The 16,364-nt window shown below is 35.2% G+C and overlaps 3 protein-coding genes across 6 annotated transcripts; all 3 read left to right on the top strand.

Moving 5' to 3' along the window:
- The first annotated feature begins 1,057 nt into the window (after nt 1–1,057).
- Nucleotides 1,058–5,814, top strand: LOC111299293 (clathrin interactor EPSIN 1-like). The gene is made up of 11 exons (XM_022894384.2): nt 1,058–1,303; nt 1,403–1,454; nt 2,207–2,286; nt 2,410–2,488; nt 2,610–2,693; nt 2,803–2,948; nt 3,032–3,286; nt 3,749–3,879; nt 4,096–4,292; nt 4,871–5,261; nt 5,352–5,814. Exons 1-11 carry the CDS (start codon nt 1,263–1,265, stop codon nt 5,570–5,572), a joined length of 1,677 nt encoding a protein of 558 aa, XP_022750119.2. The 5' UTR covers nt 1,058–1,262; the 3' UTR covers nt 5,573–5,814.
- A 587-nt stretch (nt 5,815–6,401) lies between these two features.
- LOC111299289 (protein EARLY FLOWERING 3-like) lies at nt 6,402–13,098 on the top strand. Of its 4 annotated transcripts, none has more exons than XM_089747288.1 (5): nt 6,402–6,606; nt 8,134–8,360; nt 8,584–9,458; nt 11,574–11,625; nt 11,752–13,098. In XM_089747288.1, exons 2-5 carry the CDS (start codon nt 8,145–8,147, stop codon nt 12,763–12,765), a joined length of 2,157 nt encoding a protein of 718 aa, XP_089603414.1. In that variant the 5' UTR covers nt 6,402–6,606; nt 8,134–8,144; the 3' UTR covers nt 12,766–13,098. The 4 variants fall into 4 exon arrangements, with proteins under 4 accessions (XP_089603414.1, XP_022750115.1, XP_022750113.1 ...); XM_022894380.2 differs by lacking the exon at nt 6,402–6,606 and adding an exon at nt 7,480–7,829; XM_022894379.2 differs by lacking the exon at nt 6,402–6,606 and adding an exon at nt 7,541–8,036.
- A 244-nt stretch (nt 13,099–13,342) lies between these two features.
- On the top strand, nt 13,343–16,349 carry LOC111299292 (uncharacterized). Its single transcript, XM_022894383.2, has 4 exons — nt 13,343–13,634; nt 14,332–14,439; nt 15,301–15,468; nt 16,020–16,349. The coding sequence occupies exons 1-4, from the start codon at nt 13,533–13,535 to the stop codon at nt 16,140–16,142; spliced, it is 501 nt and encodes a 166-aa protein (XP_022750118.1). The 5' UTR covers nt 13,343–13,532; the 3' UTR covers nt 16,143–16,349.
- The last annotated feature ends 15 nt before the right edge of the window (nt 16,350–16,364 follow it).

Genomic DNA, 16,364 nt, shown 5'->3' with positions numbered 1-16,364 from the left:
ACACGAAAATTATGAAAATATTATCTAGCTCGTCGATTCCATCAGCTGTTTTCTTACAAGGAACTGGATGAGCCGGATGTTGCATGCTAGATGGGAGAAATTAATACAACGGCTACAGCGGCAACTTTGGCAGGCTGGAGAAGCAGTTTCTTCAAGTAGGCTTCTTCCAGTTCTTCAAGCTCAGCTTCCAATTCATCCTGTCGTAGCAAATTAATCATGGATAATTTTCAACCGAAAATAAAAGATTGGGATCGTATCCACTGCCAAATATGTTCCAAACTGGGCTTCAGGAAGTTCTAAAACATCATAACTAACTCTGAAATTTTGGGTTGATAGGCCCAACATAAAACACATAGAGAGTAAGTAAAACTATTCCTAAAACACATATAAATAATATACAAAAATACCGTGTACAATTATATATCGAGAAGATAATAATTCAGAATTAAATTAAGTTAAATTTGATTGATTTTTTAAATAATATATATTATTTTAAATTTTTTAAATATAATTTAAATTTAAATTGATTTTTTAAAATTAATTTAATCCAAATCGATTATATAGATTTGTTTAGTTCATTAATTTTTAAATTTAAAAGTTTTATATATTATTTTAATAAAAAATTTAAAATATTTAAGTAAATATGTATAAAATAATTAATTTTATTTATAAAAATTTAAAAAATATATAAAAATTAATAAAAATATATTTTATTTTTTTGGGTTTCAATCTAAAATCTAATTCAAATTTAATATATATATATATATATATTTAATATTCAACCTTAATTCAAATTAAATAAAAAAATTAATTCTAATCGAATTGATTATTACAATTTTGAAACGAATTTTTATTTTCTTGGTTTTTTTATCAGCCTTTATTACATCAGGCAATGTCAATAATGTAAAGAATAATTAAAGCGGTGAAAAAGAAGAAAATATAATTAAAAAAAAGGTAAAAATGGTTTTTCATTTTAACTCTCTGTAAATTTTAAACGGAATCGGAGGTGGGTGAAAAAGGTTAAAAACTTAAGAAGGGATAGCGGAAAAAAAAAAAAGAAAGAGGAAGCGATATTGTTACGCATCATCAATCGTTTCATCGTATCAGAAGCCACGAACTGACAGTTGAATAAATCTATCTCCTCTACAAACGAATTCGAGATCTAACGTTTCGTCCCTTAATTCTCTCAGATCTGCGCCGTCTTGCTGATTCGATCTTACATTTCTTCGACCGTTGTTATCTTTCTTTTTGTTAGATCCGCGATGGATTTCATGAAGGTCTTCGATCAGACTGTTCGCGAAATGTAAGCTCTAAACTCCGTTGTTCCCAAATTTGAATCAAAATTTGATTGATTACTGTTTATAATCAAAGATGAGTTGATTTTTTTTTTTTTAAATTTTAGAAAGAGGGAGGTGAATCTAAAGGTGTTGAAGGTTCCGGAGATCGAGCAGAAGGTGAGATCAAATGCAGTTTAATATTTTCTCGAATGCTTATTTGCTTGGAGAAACATGCTTAAGATTTGATAATTGTTCTGTTGTTATTAGATTCATTTAATTTGTTTTAAAAAGAAAAGAGTAAGGTTATGAGTTGGTGTATAAGGTAGACTTATCTATAGATTTGGCAAGTTGATTGTGAAACAGAAATGTTTATAGGAAAAGTAGAATATATTTAACGAAAAAATGGGATTCATCTTTGAACGGAAGTTTATGAGATGATCAAAGGTCAGGTTGAAGTCACTTATTGCTTGCTACTATCTAATTTTGATCCATGCTGAAAGATATCATACTTATGTTAGTCTTTTACTTGATATTTTGGATTATAAGTTTCTAATTTGATGTTGAAATTCATTTGGTTAGTTGTGATTAGTTATGCAAATTGAATTACCATTTTACTCAGCAAATGTTTTGAATCTGCCAACTTTGTTTTTTATTATGGAAATGGTCAAAGTGTAAGATGATGTTGCACAAGATCCAGAATTATTTATGGTTCTCCTTTTGCCGTTGCTTGTGACATTTATGGTGAAATTTGGTGGTTTTGTCTTGCTTTTAAATCTTTGTGATTGGTGGGTAATTATAAAAATGCTTTGCATTATGTATAATAATGTTCTCTGTTTTTCTGGTAATAGTGTAGGCTACAATTGAAGTGCTTGTAAAGTTTTATATTAAGATTAATCTGGTTACACAATTTTCTTGGCAAATGTTTGCAGGTACTGGATGCAACGGATGATGAACCATGGGGTCCTCATGGCACTGCATTGGCAGAAATAGCGCAGGCCACAAAGAAAATGTAGTTATCAACATTTGCACATATTTCTTTTTTCATTCGATTTTGTGTCTTTTCTGTGGTATTGGTGTTTGAAAGATTGGTCTCTTGCTGTATGCTAATTGAATGCGCTACCATATCTTGTAGCACTGAATGTCAGATGGTTATGAATGTTCTATGGACAAGACTGGTTGAGACTGGAAAAGACTGGCGCTATGTCTATAAGGTATGTTATTCTTCCATAATATGACTAACTAGTCATCTAATACAGTAGAAACTTGATATGTATTTCTAAAGCTTATGGGTCTTTTTCATGCCTTGAACATCTGAAACCACTTCCCTACCAGGCATTGGCTGTTATAGAGTATTTGATTTCTCATGGATCTGAGCGTGCTGTTGATGACATAATAGAACACACTTTCCAGATCTCTGTAAGGCCTGAACCCGTATGCTTTCTGATAGTTGCCTTTGCAAAGTTTATGGAGTAAAGTTGAATTTCCTCTATTATTCTGCCTCCCCTACTTGTTTTGCGTTTCGCAGTCCCTCACAAGCTTTGAATATACTGAGCCAAGTGGGAAAGATATGGGAATCAATATCCGGAAGAAAGCAGAAACTATAGTGGGCATTTTGAATAATAAAGAAAAAATACAAGAAGCTAGAAATAAAGCTGCTGCAAACCGTGACAAGTAAGTTTATTTTCAGGAAGTGAAATGTATGCTTACTTGTAGCATTTTCATTGACTAAACTGTGTGTCTGTTAATACTTGTAGATATGTTGGCCTGTCATCTAGTGGCATAACTTATAAGTCTGGTGCATCCTCATATAGTAGTGGTGGCTTCCATGGTGGGGATAGGTATGGAGGCCTAAGCGACACAAGAGAAAGTGAAAGCTATAGAGACAGTTATAAAGAGAGGGACCGATATGGAGAAGAAAAGTTTGATACAGATGTCTATGTGAAGTCACGTCGAGGGACTGCAACTGAGAGCCAAGGGAATTCCTCAAAGGAGTATCTACATCGTAGCAGGTTTATGTACTACACTATTAATTATTAATTGTAAATTTTAAAATATTGTATAGGGTATAGCTTGGCTTTACACTGTTATATTTAGTTGGAGAAAATTTCTTGGGCATGTTCATTTCCATTGGTTGCGATCCCCAAAGTTATTAGTACACTGTACTACCATGTTTTTGGATCTAGGAATCATGTTGCTGTTGTTAATTCATTTATTTTAAATAATTATTCCTTTTTCACTATTCATAATAACTTGATTATGGAAGTTCAAGCTCTATTACTGTAACATTTGGTCTTGTTCGCACACATGCAAACACATAAAATGTGATCCCAGACACCTTCACATGCTTAAACACACCCATATACCTGCAACCCTTGCATGTTTACCTATTCATATTTCCAACTTTTTTCTCCTCACTTTGTCCCACTTTTTTGTTAAAAATAAAGTCTTATTTTGTAATGTTTGTTTTGCAGCAAGGATCCAAAGAATAAATTATCTTCAAAGTCGAGTGATTCCAATAAATACAGTCAAAGCACAAGCATCCCTTCAAATAGTTATGATGATGATTTTGATGATTTCGATCCCAGGGGAACATCCAGTTCTAGTAAGAAAAATTTTGTTTCTGAAGTTGAGAATGCTTCTTCCCAAGTTTTGCTTTTATCATTTAAACTTAATCTTAAACATTGTATAAATCCAGTTTCTGCTAGTTCATTTTGTTAACCGGTTGAAGGTTGGCTGAAAGAGTGCTCCTTCCTCTTCGGTAACATGATTTAGATAGGATGTGTTTTACCAGTGCATTGTTTGATTATTCTTTTGACAGAGCCAGTGGCTGGAAGTTCTAATCAAGTGGATCTGTTTGGACAAAGTTTGATTGACAACCTCTTCGATGGCCCAGCAACTGTCCCTACGGATAAGTCTTATGTGAATACTGATTCAGCAGAAGTTGATCTATTTGCTGATGCAACGTTTGTGTCAGCACCAACCAAAGCAACAAACGAAGCAAGTCCTCAGGCACAGGTCAGACCTTTTTTTTTCATCTTAATTTTTGGAAATGCAACAATGAAATATTATAGCTATGCCAATTGAATTGACCTTCAAGAAAATTGGTGGTATATTTTGTCCTTTAAACAGATATAACTAGCTTATCATGTAACATGAAATTGAGTATAATGTTTCGTTAACCTTGAAATATTGGATGATAGGGTCAGTTAAATGTAGGAGGGTCAGTTAAATGTAGGAGCCCAGTGATTTCTTATGGTCAACTTACACACAAGCAGCTTTTAGTAGTTGGAGAATTAAAGGTCCCTTTAATTAACTTCATGACTGTACCCCTCTGCCCTCTTCTCTTTAATACAAAAAATATCTCCCACTGCCAAAAACACCATTGCTTATTTTCCTTTGGTTTGCTTAAGAATCCTTGTAATCTTAGAAATGCTTTTATTTGAGCATGTAGAATATTAACATTTGTATATACAATCTGATTTTCGGTTGGATATCATAGAGGTATTCGACTAGTTAATGAAGGAGTCAGGGCATATTTTTTAATCATGAGGAGCTGAAATCAGTTTGGCCTTCCCTCTTTCTCATTTGTGCAGGTACAGGTTGATCTATTTGCTTCCCAGCCTGCCATCACTCATGCAGACTCTCCGACTGTTGACCTCTTTGCTGCCACTGATCCAGTTGTGCAACTGGACACCATGGCACCAGAGTCTGAGCCAGCAAATGCTAACATTGTTGATCCATTTGCTGCTGTTCCGCTGAACAATTTTGATGGATCTGACATTTTTGGTTCATTCACTTCTCATTCTGATTCAGCTTCAAAAGAACCAACACAGAATCCCATTAATGATGGAAACCTTAACAGCATGAGCACAAAATCATCACAAGACTCTAAAGCTCCTCAAAAGAAGGATACTTTTCAGGTTAAGTCTGGAATTTGGGCTGATTCACTGAGCCGTGGAATAATTGATCTTAATATATCTGCTCGTAAGTATCTCTCATTATAGTCTCTACTCTTTGTTTATGTGTTTATTTTGCATCCTTTTGACTGTTGCATTGTCATTGGAAACCTTGCAGCCAAGAAGGTTTCACTGGCAAATGTTGGCATCGTTGGTGGATTGAGTGATGTAGATGAAAGAGAGAAGGGACCTCAAACTTCATTTTATATGGGGAGAGCAATGGGCAGCGGGTCAGGTATCGTTAAAACTGGCTTCACATCTTCACAAGCAACTGCCGAGGATGATCTATTCTCAAGCCTTGGCAACCAACAGTATCAATTCGGTAACTTCAAGAAGTAATTTTGTTCATTTTCCCTCAGCATTCATTTCCCCATTTGGAAAAAAATTTTATCCAACTTGTTTCACATATTGGTGTGCTAGCCTTGATCATAAATTCAGATTTATATGAATCAATCATGAGGGGATATACATCCAGCGTACTCTCCACAAAGTCTGGGAAGTCTTTTTCCATTGGAACTGTTGCTTGTATGTTGGTATTGAGTTTTGATTCAAGTAAGTTAGCAGGCATAATTTCTTGTTCACATGTTTGTTCTCATCTCCTAAAGTCATATTTGGTGCATAAAATGATGGATAAGATAGGATGATAATCATTTTATATTATGTTTGGTTTGTATCTAATTGAAGGGGATAAGATTATAAGAAAGATTATCATCATCTTGATATAAGATGATTCAATCTTTTCAAAGTGGAGAGGATTATTTTTAATCAAAGGGATTAAACTTATATGTTCTATTGTATCTTTAAAAATTATATCAATAATTTAAATTGTATAAACTTTGAGGAAAAATAATTTTGATTAATAAATAAATTATCTTATATTAAGTTTTAAGCACATCAAATTAAGATAAAATAAGATAAGATGATATTCTTTAATCTATCTTATTCATAATATCATCATATTTTATCTTATCATAATTTTGGGTAATAAAAATAACCTAAACTTTTAATATTTCCCATTTTTTTATTAATTTTTTCGATGTTGAATGTCATGTCTGATTTAAAAGCAGTATCCACTCAGATGGGTAAATAATGATCGCTGTACATATAGGAAGGTCAGGCAAGCACAAATGGTCTTGGGAGTTTGTGATCATTTTGTTAACTAGTTTTTGGAGATAATAGATAGCAGCAATCCATCATTCTTCCCCACAGCATTGCTTCACTGGTCCTATGATGAATACCTACTAAAAAAACCCAAAGATATTAGGAGCTCAATAGCGGAGATAATAGATAGCAATTCGAATCAAGCTCAAGTACGATTCTCAGAAAGCATAGAAGGATAAACGCTACATGGAACAGCTAGGAATTATGCCATGGTAATTAATTCTTCACGATCTCATACACTAACCTTGTCTAGTGGAACAATTCACAGAATCAGATACAAAGGTTGCTGTGGGAACCATCGATTTCTTTTTCTGCCAATATCCACTCGCCCTTTTCTTTTCCTATTTCCCGTTTTTTTTTTTTTTTGGTTGTTGGCTTTGGAGCTGTTCGACACAAGGGTTAAATGACACGTGGCGATTTTTAAATGGTACACGCATATTCAAAAGTGTTTCCTTTGGTCAAGATTCAGTCACGTGGGCCTGTTGAAAAAGCAATAACAAGTGTATATGTGTAATTGCACATGATTATTTATCGGAATTTGTATTTTAAAAAAAAAAAATCCTAAAGTAAGAAAGTCATTTGATTTCCGACTATATTATGATATTTTGATTTAAAAATTTTTTTTTTCAAATGATCTTAAATATATATTTTTCACATGCTACATTAAAAAAATTGAATTATGGTAAATAAAAATATTAATTTGTGTGAGTTTAGTTTTTATTTTTGAAAATTTTAATCTATTTTTAAATTTTTATTTTTATACCTTTCACTTCATTTATTTTATTAAAAAAATTATGTACCTAAATTTTAAATATCAGTTTTAATAATATATTAATTAATTTAAAAAATAGACCCTTTAATTTTTTATTATTATGTATGCTCTATTTCATTTTTTTAAAATAAAATTAATATTACAATGTTCATTAAATTAAATTAAAAGTCGCTATTAAAATAGAAAAAGCCCAAAAGAAAGACTTTAAAGTCAACAACATGCCACTAAAGCAAAATCCAGAGTGAGGGAAGGGTATTTTGCAAAAAAAGAGAGTACTCAATGCTTAAAAACTTGGAAAGGGATAAGAACGGTTGGGGCCAACGATGGCAAAGGGTAAAATATAAAAAAATCCGAGAGGAGGAGCTTCTAGTTCTATCCAAAATGGGCCCACAATCCAAGCGCTTTTCACTTTTCTCAGACCAACGATCATTTCTTCTTCATTTTCTTCTTATGAATCCCTAAATAAGTCTACTCTTCCAATTTGCCTCTCGTTTTCACACTTTTCGAATCTCTTTTCCCTTCTCTATCTGCTATCCCTTTTTTGGTTTTTATGAATCCAATCTATCCCTTTACTTCCTTCACATTCTTTTCTCTTTCCATACAATTTACTTGTCTTTTCCCCCTTTTTCTCAGTTTCTGTTACAAATCACCGTTTTTAAACCGGTTAGTCTTTGAGTTATTGTAAAATTTGTTTGATTTTGAGTCAAAGGATCCATTTTGACATCTGGGTATTGATCAATTTGAGTTTTTAAGAGTCGGTTTAGGTGCTGGACCCCTTTGTTTAGTGTGAAATTGTTTTTTTTTTTTCTTTTTTTGGCTCAAAACAAACAATTTTGCTTTATGGGTTTATTAAAGTTTGAGTTTTTAGTGGTGGGTTTTAATTTCGGTGGTGTAGTTCCTACTATCTCTAGGTGAATTTTTACACTGTGTTTGTAATTGTGCCTTTTTTTGGTTGATTCTTTGTCAGAAAATAAAATAATGAAGAGAGGGAAAGATGATGAGAAGATTATGGGGCCTATGTTCCCAAGGCTTCATGTTAATGATACTGAAAAAGGAGGTCCAAGAGCTCCTCCAAGGAATAAGATGGCCCTTTATGAGCAGCTCAGTATTCCTTCACAGAGGTTTAACCCTGGGGTCTTGCCTCCTAACCCAACTAACTCAAGCAGGTTGGTTCCTCCGAGTTCCTCAAGCCAGGTATATATATATTTTTATCTATCTGTAGCTTTGTTATTTTTATTGGTTCATTAGGGGTTGATTCCTTTATTTATGTTAATTTGTTTATACATCTGTTGGGGTTTCGGTAAGGGTTTAATTATTTCCTTAGTAAACTTTATCCAAATGAAACATGAATTATGGTAATTTTGTAGGCATGTGGTTTATACTGTCTCTGATTGCTGCAAATGATTGATGCTTGCAGGGAAGTAGCCTTGAGGGAAATGTGCTTTTCCCATCTCGTGTATCTCCTTCAACAACCACTAATCTGGCTGAGAAGTTTCATACACGTCAGCTTGGAGGAGCAAGTGTAAATGCTCCTTTGGCACGCGCTGAACGGAGAAAGAAGCTCAGAGATGACGATGACTTCATGGTTCCTGTATTTGTTAACTCAAAGACAGGTCAACAACATAATAAAACTAAGAATGGCTTCGATGGGGAAAAACGCCCTTCCTTGAGCCCAACTTATCCTGGCCATCAAATAAAACTCCAAAATGTTCGTGATAAGGGTCCAAATCAGAGTAGCTCTTCTGGTGTCAATTTAAGAAAAGAGGCTAGAGATAAGAGTGAAGAGAGCTCAAAAGTGTGCTCAAGTGGGGAGAGTACCGTAAAAACTGCTGCAGACTTGTCAACTGGAGAAAAGATTGATGGATGTGTCAAAGAAGCCAATGCGTCTCCTGATCAAGATTTTGGAGAGCACCCTGCATCTAGACTTAGCAAATCGCTTGAAAATGATGCTTGTTCACTACAAGAGTTAAGAGCTGGCCAACAACCAGCAGATAATGGATGTATTGATAGTGTTGACTTCATGAGAGATATTGGTGAGGGAATTCTTCCCCGGAAGAGAAGCATGTCTTATTCAGAGGGGAATCACAGCGGACCTGATGAAACTAATAATGGCAGTGAATGCCGTGCAGACAAGACTTGTGGCTCACTACAGTGGGCTAATGGAGATAAAAGCAACGAAGTCTCGGAGACCTCCATGGTGGATTCTATATCAGGCTTGGATATCTCTCCTGATGATGTGGTGGGAATAATAGGTCAGAAGCATTTCTGGAAAGCAAGAAGAGCGATTGCCAAGTAAGTGTTCATTGTTAAGTATGATGGTTTCAGTTTATTTGGCTTTTCTGTTTTTTTCATCTGAGGATACCCTTTTTTTTTTTTCTTTTAATGCTTATTCATATTATCTACTTGTATGTATAATGGCAAAACAGTGCAAGCTTTGTGCTTTTGAGAATGGGAGAATGGCAAAAGTTAAGCATGCACTTACACTAGAAATTTTCTAGGTCCCTTAGGAGGAGGGGTGGAACAAGAAATCTAGTCTATATTAGATTAGATTATTCAGTGTGATGTTTCAGGACGCATTGCCTGGTTCAATGGTGAAATTCTTGTCCTGATGTTTGACATAATGCAGGTAGAACTCTTGAGATTGGTCACTTTAGGAATCAGTGCTCCCAGGACCTTGAAACAATTTTATAGATTGATATATCAATATATGACAAAATATGAAATGTTTCATGCAATCTTTTAACGAAAATTTAATTGAATTATCTATTGCTATTAGTTTAAATGTGATTATATGTTCTGAGGGATGTTCTATTTATTTGTTTAGTATATTCTCTCTTGTTATTGTATGAAACTGTAACTTTTATGCCCTTATTGTTATTTAGTAGAATTAAAAGCACTGCTTTTCACTTATTATGAAAGGTTTTTTTTTTTTTTTTTGTGCCACTGTCATTATGAAAGTTTAGACAACTAAAAATAGCTGTAAAGACATTATGTATTTTAAATGTTTCCTCTAAGGCTGATACTAGAATTGGACATTGGCTAGGATCATTGTTTCTAGTTGTTATCACAAGTTAAAGTTGCCTTTAGTTTGCTGAATGCAATTTGGATTGCTGATAGTGGGAATATAGAATAAATGCTATCTTGTGGACAGTAGTAAATATGGCTTTGATGGATGGGAGAATTTATGATCTGGAGTCCTGGGATTCCTCCCAAAGTGGCATTTTTGTGTGTTCAGAGGCCCTCGATAACGTATTAACTGTGGATCATCTTCCAGCAGGGAGAGCACTATCCTAATTTGTGCAAGGCAACATCCGAGACAGTGGAACTCCTACCATTCATTGTGTGCTCATCTGCATTTGGGATTTATTCCTGTCTCGGGTTGATGCTGCTTTCTGCACCTTTTGACCCTGAAATTTTTTGCTTCCATGGCATTAGAGGGCTTGGATTGGAGCTGGAGAACAAGCAGTGGAGGATTATCCCTGGAGCTAATGTTGGGTGGATCTTAGAGGAGGCGAACTGGGGAATGTTTGAAAATTTTAAAAGTTGGTGATGGATATTTTGGTAAATGGGATGTTGTCTGGCATGATATCTTGGGTTCTGTGGTGAAGGATTTATGTGGAATTGGGATTTATGAGCAAAACTTATGTTACAATTTAGTTTAGTAGTTCCGTCCTATGTACAGCTTCTAATTGTTTTACATTTTTATAATTTTGTACACTTTACTCATTTCAGTGCATATCTCTGTACAATAAAATATCTGTTTGTGTACATACTGTGAATTGAAAATATTCTTTTTGCAACAAATGCATGTGGCTTCGGCTTTGATTTTATTGTACTGAAGCTAAATGTTCTGTATTTGGCTTTCTTCAAAGATGACATTCTAAGAATTTCTGAATTACGTTTATTGCTAGCCTTGATATTAATTATTTCGTTGTTTTCTCCATTAAAATGCTAGCTTATTTTTTTGCATGATATTGCCTTCTTCTGTTTGTTAGATTCTGGTTTAGCATTATCCTAATTGCTATGAAATGCACATGGTATGTCGTTGACACTGATATAATTTTAGAGCTAGGAAGAGGTTTCACCGCTCAATGAAACTGAAGAAGGTTTCTGTTGTGAAAGAGTCACAAACCACCCCTCCCCAAAGCATAGAACAATGATTTGAGGATAAGTGAGAGGAATCATTGACTTCAACCCTTTATATATTAACCACTTGAGTCACTTTGTCCTCATACGAAGCAATTTTTGTCTGTGTAATAATCTTTTCTAAATGATGCTATTTAGTGCTTATTCTGATGAGTTTCCAGTTGCTATCCCCCTTTCATCTGCGAGCAATTGTGTCTATTAAAACTGTAATATTATGACCTCTGCAAATTTTTCTTGATCAACTTCTGTTACTCTCTACAGTCAGCAAAGAGTATTTGCAGTACAAGTGTTTGAGTTGCATAGACTGATTAAGGTAAGGTGGTCCTTGATCTTGTTTTACAGTTTCTGCTGGTTCCTATACAGATACATGCATACACACGCACACACAAAACACATGTATATATACAGTCAAAATGCTTAATGCTTTGGGTTGAAACAGGTCCAGAGACTAATTGCTGGATCACCGCATCTGTTGCTTGAGGATATGGCATATCTGGGAAAACCCTCTTTCACCGGCTCTCCTGCAAAGAAGCTTCCACCAGAGTTTATTGTAACACCACTGCCACACACTAAGCACAATGATGACTCTGAGAAGCCAAGTAATAAAATGGAATGTTCAGCAGAAAATGCGGTTGGAAGGACATCCCTCTCTTCTGTGAAAAATGGTAATCAGCCTTCAAATTATGGGCCTTTCCTTGGAAACCCACCACCTGCACCAGTTAATGGTGATAACAAAATGAATCCTTGGTTTTTCCATCATGTGCCTGGGCACCAATGGCTGGTCCCTGTGATGTCCCCTTCTGAAGGACTGATATACAAACCCTATCCTGGACATGGATTCATGGGATCTGTTTGTGGAGGATGCGGACCTTTTGGACAAACTCCTATGACAGGCAACTTTATGACTTCAGCTAATGGAATTCCAGCTTCTACTCTAGGAATTGGGGTTCTACCAGGTGCTTCTCCAGTTGGTCACTCTTACTTTCCTCCTTATGGGATGCCAGTCATGAACCAAGCAGTCTCAGGTCCTGCTGTGGAACAAATGAACCAATTTGCTGGACCTGGTTCCCATGCCCATAGTGGGCAGTTAGCTGGAGGTGGAGCTGACTTTAACATGCAACTTCAAGGTTCACGTAATTTGCCTAGCGAGAAAAATGGTTCTATTTCTCATGTCATGAAGTTTCAGGCATCTACAGAAACCGAGCTACAAGGGAGTATAGCAAGCAGTCCTAGTGAGAGAGTGCAGAGAATTGGGGCCAGTAGTGCTGCTGAGGGAAAAAATGCACTTCCACTTTTCACTACAGCTCCAATCATTCCGAAGGATGCCTCTCAGCCTTGCGATACTTATCAGAGGACAAGAGTTATAAGAGTCGTGCCTCATAATCCAAGATCAGCCCCTGAATCAGCAGCCCGTATTTTCCAATCCATACAGAAAGAGAGAAAACAAATATGACTCAGTTTAGCTTGTTTATGGTCTGGGAGTCATCTAGCTTGGTGTGTTGCTTGGTCATTTTCTCCCTACTTTTGTAATGATACTGCACCCTTTTCCTACTAATTTTCTATTTTACTTGTCTGGTTATAGTTTATTCTTATGTAGATTTATCTTTGATATTACAAGTCAATGTAACATGAACTTGTTCTCTCTTCAATACTTTTAGGCAGATGCAAGAACCTTTTTAAGGGGGAAAGATAGTTTCTGAACATGATGTACCTGATCCCTACCTGACAGCTTCTTTTGTGACTTCCTTAAATCTCTATTAGATCACTGGTTTCTTTTTTGATCTCATTTTGAAGGAACAAATAATGATAATATAAGGTTAAGCAAAACTTTCCAGCACATTTGATTTTATTAATTGTATGCTAAATGGTGGAAACAAGCTAAATACAGTTGCAAGACTCATGGACAATGAGGATTAACACATTAAACATTAGATTAAAAATGCAATGCCATAAACAATTTTCATATAAAAGGGTCGTACTATGATTTTTCTGCTCCACGTGGTGTGTATTTAGTGGTTAATATCTGCCAGGCAAGAGACGGAGTATATTCCAGAAGGATCCATATCAATCAAATTAATTACTAAAAAAGAACGCCTAAAATCCTTGGAAGATGGAAATATAAAAAGAGTCGAACCCTCAAAAAGGATTTTCTCCTACAGAGAGTGAGAAAGACAGAGTGAGAGAAGTGACAGAGAAAGCTTCGGTTCGACGCTGCTCAAAATGGTGAACTACATGCTGAAGATCGTTGCCGACCTCGAAAACCTAACCAACCTCCAGCCTCATGGCGGCTGCGACGATCCCTCCTTCACCTATCTCTTCAAGGTCTCTCTCTCTCTCTCTCTCTCTCTCTCTCTCTCTCTGCTTTTGACTTTGATTTTCCTCGTTTGAGCTGAGCTCATTTTATTTTGATACGATTTAGTGACTTCGAACCGTTTCTTTTCTACTGTAAACACAGATTTATTACTCTTATTGTCGCTTGAATCCTCTAGGTTCTCCATTTTAATCCTTCTTTCACTTCAAAGTAAATGCTTATAGTCGTTTGATAATTCATTATTTCATTTGAATTTTTTTACCTATTCAGTTTTGCTTCATTTATAGCAACTGCAAATAGACGTGCATTGACTTTATCTATATCCGTTTGTTTTTCTATTTTTTTCCTTTAAAACTGCTTCCATTTTCTTATTTCATTTTTGAATCTATTTCTCAGTGTTTTTACATCGGTCTTCGATTTTTCTATCATTTTTGGATGGCTATGCTTTTGATATTTCTTTGATTCCTTTCATAGTTTTGTTGCAATTTCTTCCTCTTAAGTATTCGAATCTGATTTCACTTTTATAGATTTTACCTAACATTCCTTATTCTTTTTTCTTTTTTTTTTAAGTTATGTAGATAAGGATGATGATAATCTACTATTAGCAACTTTCTCATATCCTTGTTGTTTTTATATATCCTTGCTTTTCTAGGTTTTATTTCACTAATATTAGAAATCTTAGATCTATTTGGTTATTTTGAGTTGCAGCTGAAATGTGGGAGGTGTGGAGAGTTGAGTCAGAAGGAAACATGTGTGAGCTTGGGCGACGCCGTTCCTCTTCCACAGGGCAGGGGAACCACCAATCTCGTTCAGAAGGTAATCATGTATATTTGTGTTGCCAGTAAAATGAATTGATTTGAAGTGAAAGTTCATTATGATCCGTGGAATTTATATTTGTTTGGTTGCTGAGAGCATGGAGGGGACGAGGGAGACAAATTCTAATTCTTATGAGTAACATTCAGATTTGGAATTAGTCCATTTCTTGTAAAATTCTCATTTGGGTTGAATCTAACCTTCAATCTCGGCTGCACATGGTAATACTAGTCCTGGTTTATTTTATTCCCCTTCTCATTTTGAAGCAGGCAGATACTTTGAGTTTAGTGTTGTCGATTCTGTCTAATCGGAATTTTTGTTTTGTGAATTTAGTTGTAAAGTAACTGTGTTTTCTGAACTCAAAACAAAATCCACAAATCTACATTAGGTGTTAAGACTTAAGAACCAATAATTAAGCAACCTTATTCTTGGTTTCAAGATGCAAATATTCTTTTTCTATCATGTGTTGTATAATTAGAAAAAGCATGATATGATTCTAAAATGTAATTGTAAATCTGCAGGACTCTTTTCAGTTCACATGCTGTGATGTTGATAGAGTTTTTCTTGGATCCATTCCTTCTAAAAGTTGCTTGGGATTGAATAAGTTTAGGAACTGTATTCTTTTTCTAGATAGCATTTGTTTATATCTTAGGCGTTTCAGGAGCCTAATGTAGATATTCTATGTAGATATTCTATGAGTTTAACTTGTATACAATAAAACTTCTGCATTTTCTATGACATATTACTTTAGTTTCTTAGGTTGCAGAACTTAAATTTACTACACTGGGCCTCTCCTTTTTTTCCCTCTAGCTATTTACCTCCAGTGATTAGTGGTATGGTGGTGCCTTTTCTTTCTTTTTCTAGTGCAAGTTTTGCATGAGGGAAGGAACTGTAACGATGATCTCAGGCCGAGGTCGACCACTGACCCAGGAAGACTGTGAAGAAGGAAAATTTGCACCTTTGATGCTTTTTGATTGCAGGGGTTACGAGCCTGTAGGTTTTGTATTTGGTGGTGGCTGGAAGGTTGAATCTGTAAGTCTTTATTCTTCATCCTCCAACCTAGATGGTCTTTTATTGGCTGTTAGGAATTGTGGATATAGCTTATCATCATAGCAACGGCTTTGGAATGTATTTATCAGTACATGTTCTTTGTTTTTAAAAACCAAAATAACCAGAGTCATGGACACGTAAAAGATCAGGACTAGTCACTTTATAGAAGTCCTTGCTTAATATTTTGCATATCCTGAATGTTTTTCATTTGATGAATTCCCTAGTTGGGAAGCACATAATTTGATTTTTTATACCCACCTCAACAAGGCATTTAAACTGTGTCTTTATACAATATCCAATGGAATGGAATGGGCAAGCCTGGCTAGAAATTTACAATTAACGCCGCACTTGCATGTGAATTTGTTTATGTGATACTAGTAATCGGATAACTATCCGGATAATAGGGAGGCACTGCTACTTTCTAATTTATGGTAGTTATTGAAAGATTCTTTCCCGCTTGAGCTGTAGCTATCCCCATCTATATATTTGGTGTAGGTGTCTTCATGTCAACTTACAGTAATTTGTTTGTGCAGCTGGAAGGGACAAAATTTGAAGGTGTTGACTTGTCTGGTGACGAGTTTGCTGAATATGATGAGAAGGGAGAGTGCCCAGTGATGATATCCAACCTCCGATCTACTTTTGATGTGGTGAAGTGAAGTAATACTAATCTCCTGCTCGGACATGTTTTGATAAATAAAACTGACGGTTCATTGTGAATGAGGTAGAAACATGTGACTGGATTACATGTAGGCATGAAGCTATATACAAAGGTGGTTTGATGTGGAATGTTGAGTTTGGAGTTTGTTAATAGATACACTGGGAATGGTTCAAAATGATTAATGAATCACATTATGTTTGTGCCATTTTGGTTTTCTTGA

Source organism: Durio zibethinus, chromosome 18 (assembly GCF_047325235.1).
Source record: "Durio zibethinus cultivar Kanyao isolate XHJ-2024 chromosome 18, ASM4732523v1, whole genome shotgun sequence".
Classification (NCBI taxonomy): domain Eukaryota; kingdom Viridiplantae; phylum Streptophyta; class Magnoliopsida; order Malvales; family Malvaceae; genus Durio; species Durio zibethinus.
This window is presented reverse-complemented; position numbering and strand designations above follow the sequence as displayed.

Excerpts from the sequence above, each read along its gene's own strand:
- LOC111299293 (XM_022894384.2), top strand. The coding sequence starts at position 1,263 with ATGGATTTCATGAAGGTCTTCGATCAGACTGTTCGCGAAAT. Across the intron at positions 1,304-1,402 it reads GATCAGACTGTTCGCGAAAT|AAAGAGGGAGGTGAATCTAA; the intron begins GTAAGCTCTAAA and ends TTTAAATTTTAG. Across the intron at positions 3,287-3,748 it reads GAGTATCTACATCGTAGCAG|CAAGGATCCAAAGAATAAAT; the intron begins GTTTATGTACTA and ends TTTGTTTTGCAG.
- LOC111299292 (XM_022894383.2), top strand. The coding sequence starts at position 13,533 with ATGGTGAACTACATGCTGAAGATCGTTGCCGACCTCGAAAACCTAACC. Across the intron at positions 13,635-14,331 it reads CCTTCACCTATCTCTTCAAG|CTGAAATGTGGGAGGTGTGG; the intron begins GTCTCTCTCTCT and ends TTTGAGTTGCAG. Across the intron at positions 14,440-15,300 it reads CCACCAATCTCGTTCAGAAG|TGCAAGTTTTGCATGAGGGA; the intron begins GTAATCATGTAT and ends TTCTTTTTCTAG.
- LOC111299289 (XM_089747288.1), top strand. The coding sequence starts at position 8,145 with ATGAAGAGAGGGAAAGATGATGAGAAGATTATGGGGCCTATGTTCCCA. Across the intron at positions 9,459-11,573 it reads GCAAGAAGAGCGATTGCCAA|TCAGCAAAGAGTATTTGCAG; the intron begins GTAAGTGTTCAT and ends TACTCTCTACAG. Across the intron at positions 11,626-11,751 it reads AGTTGCATAGACTGATTAAG|GTCCAGAGACTAATTGCTGG; the intron begins GTAAGGTGGTCC and ends GGGTTGAAACAG.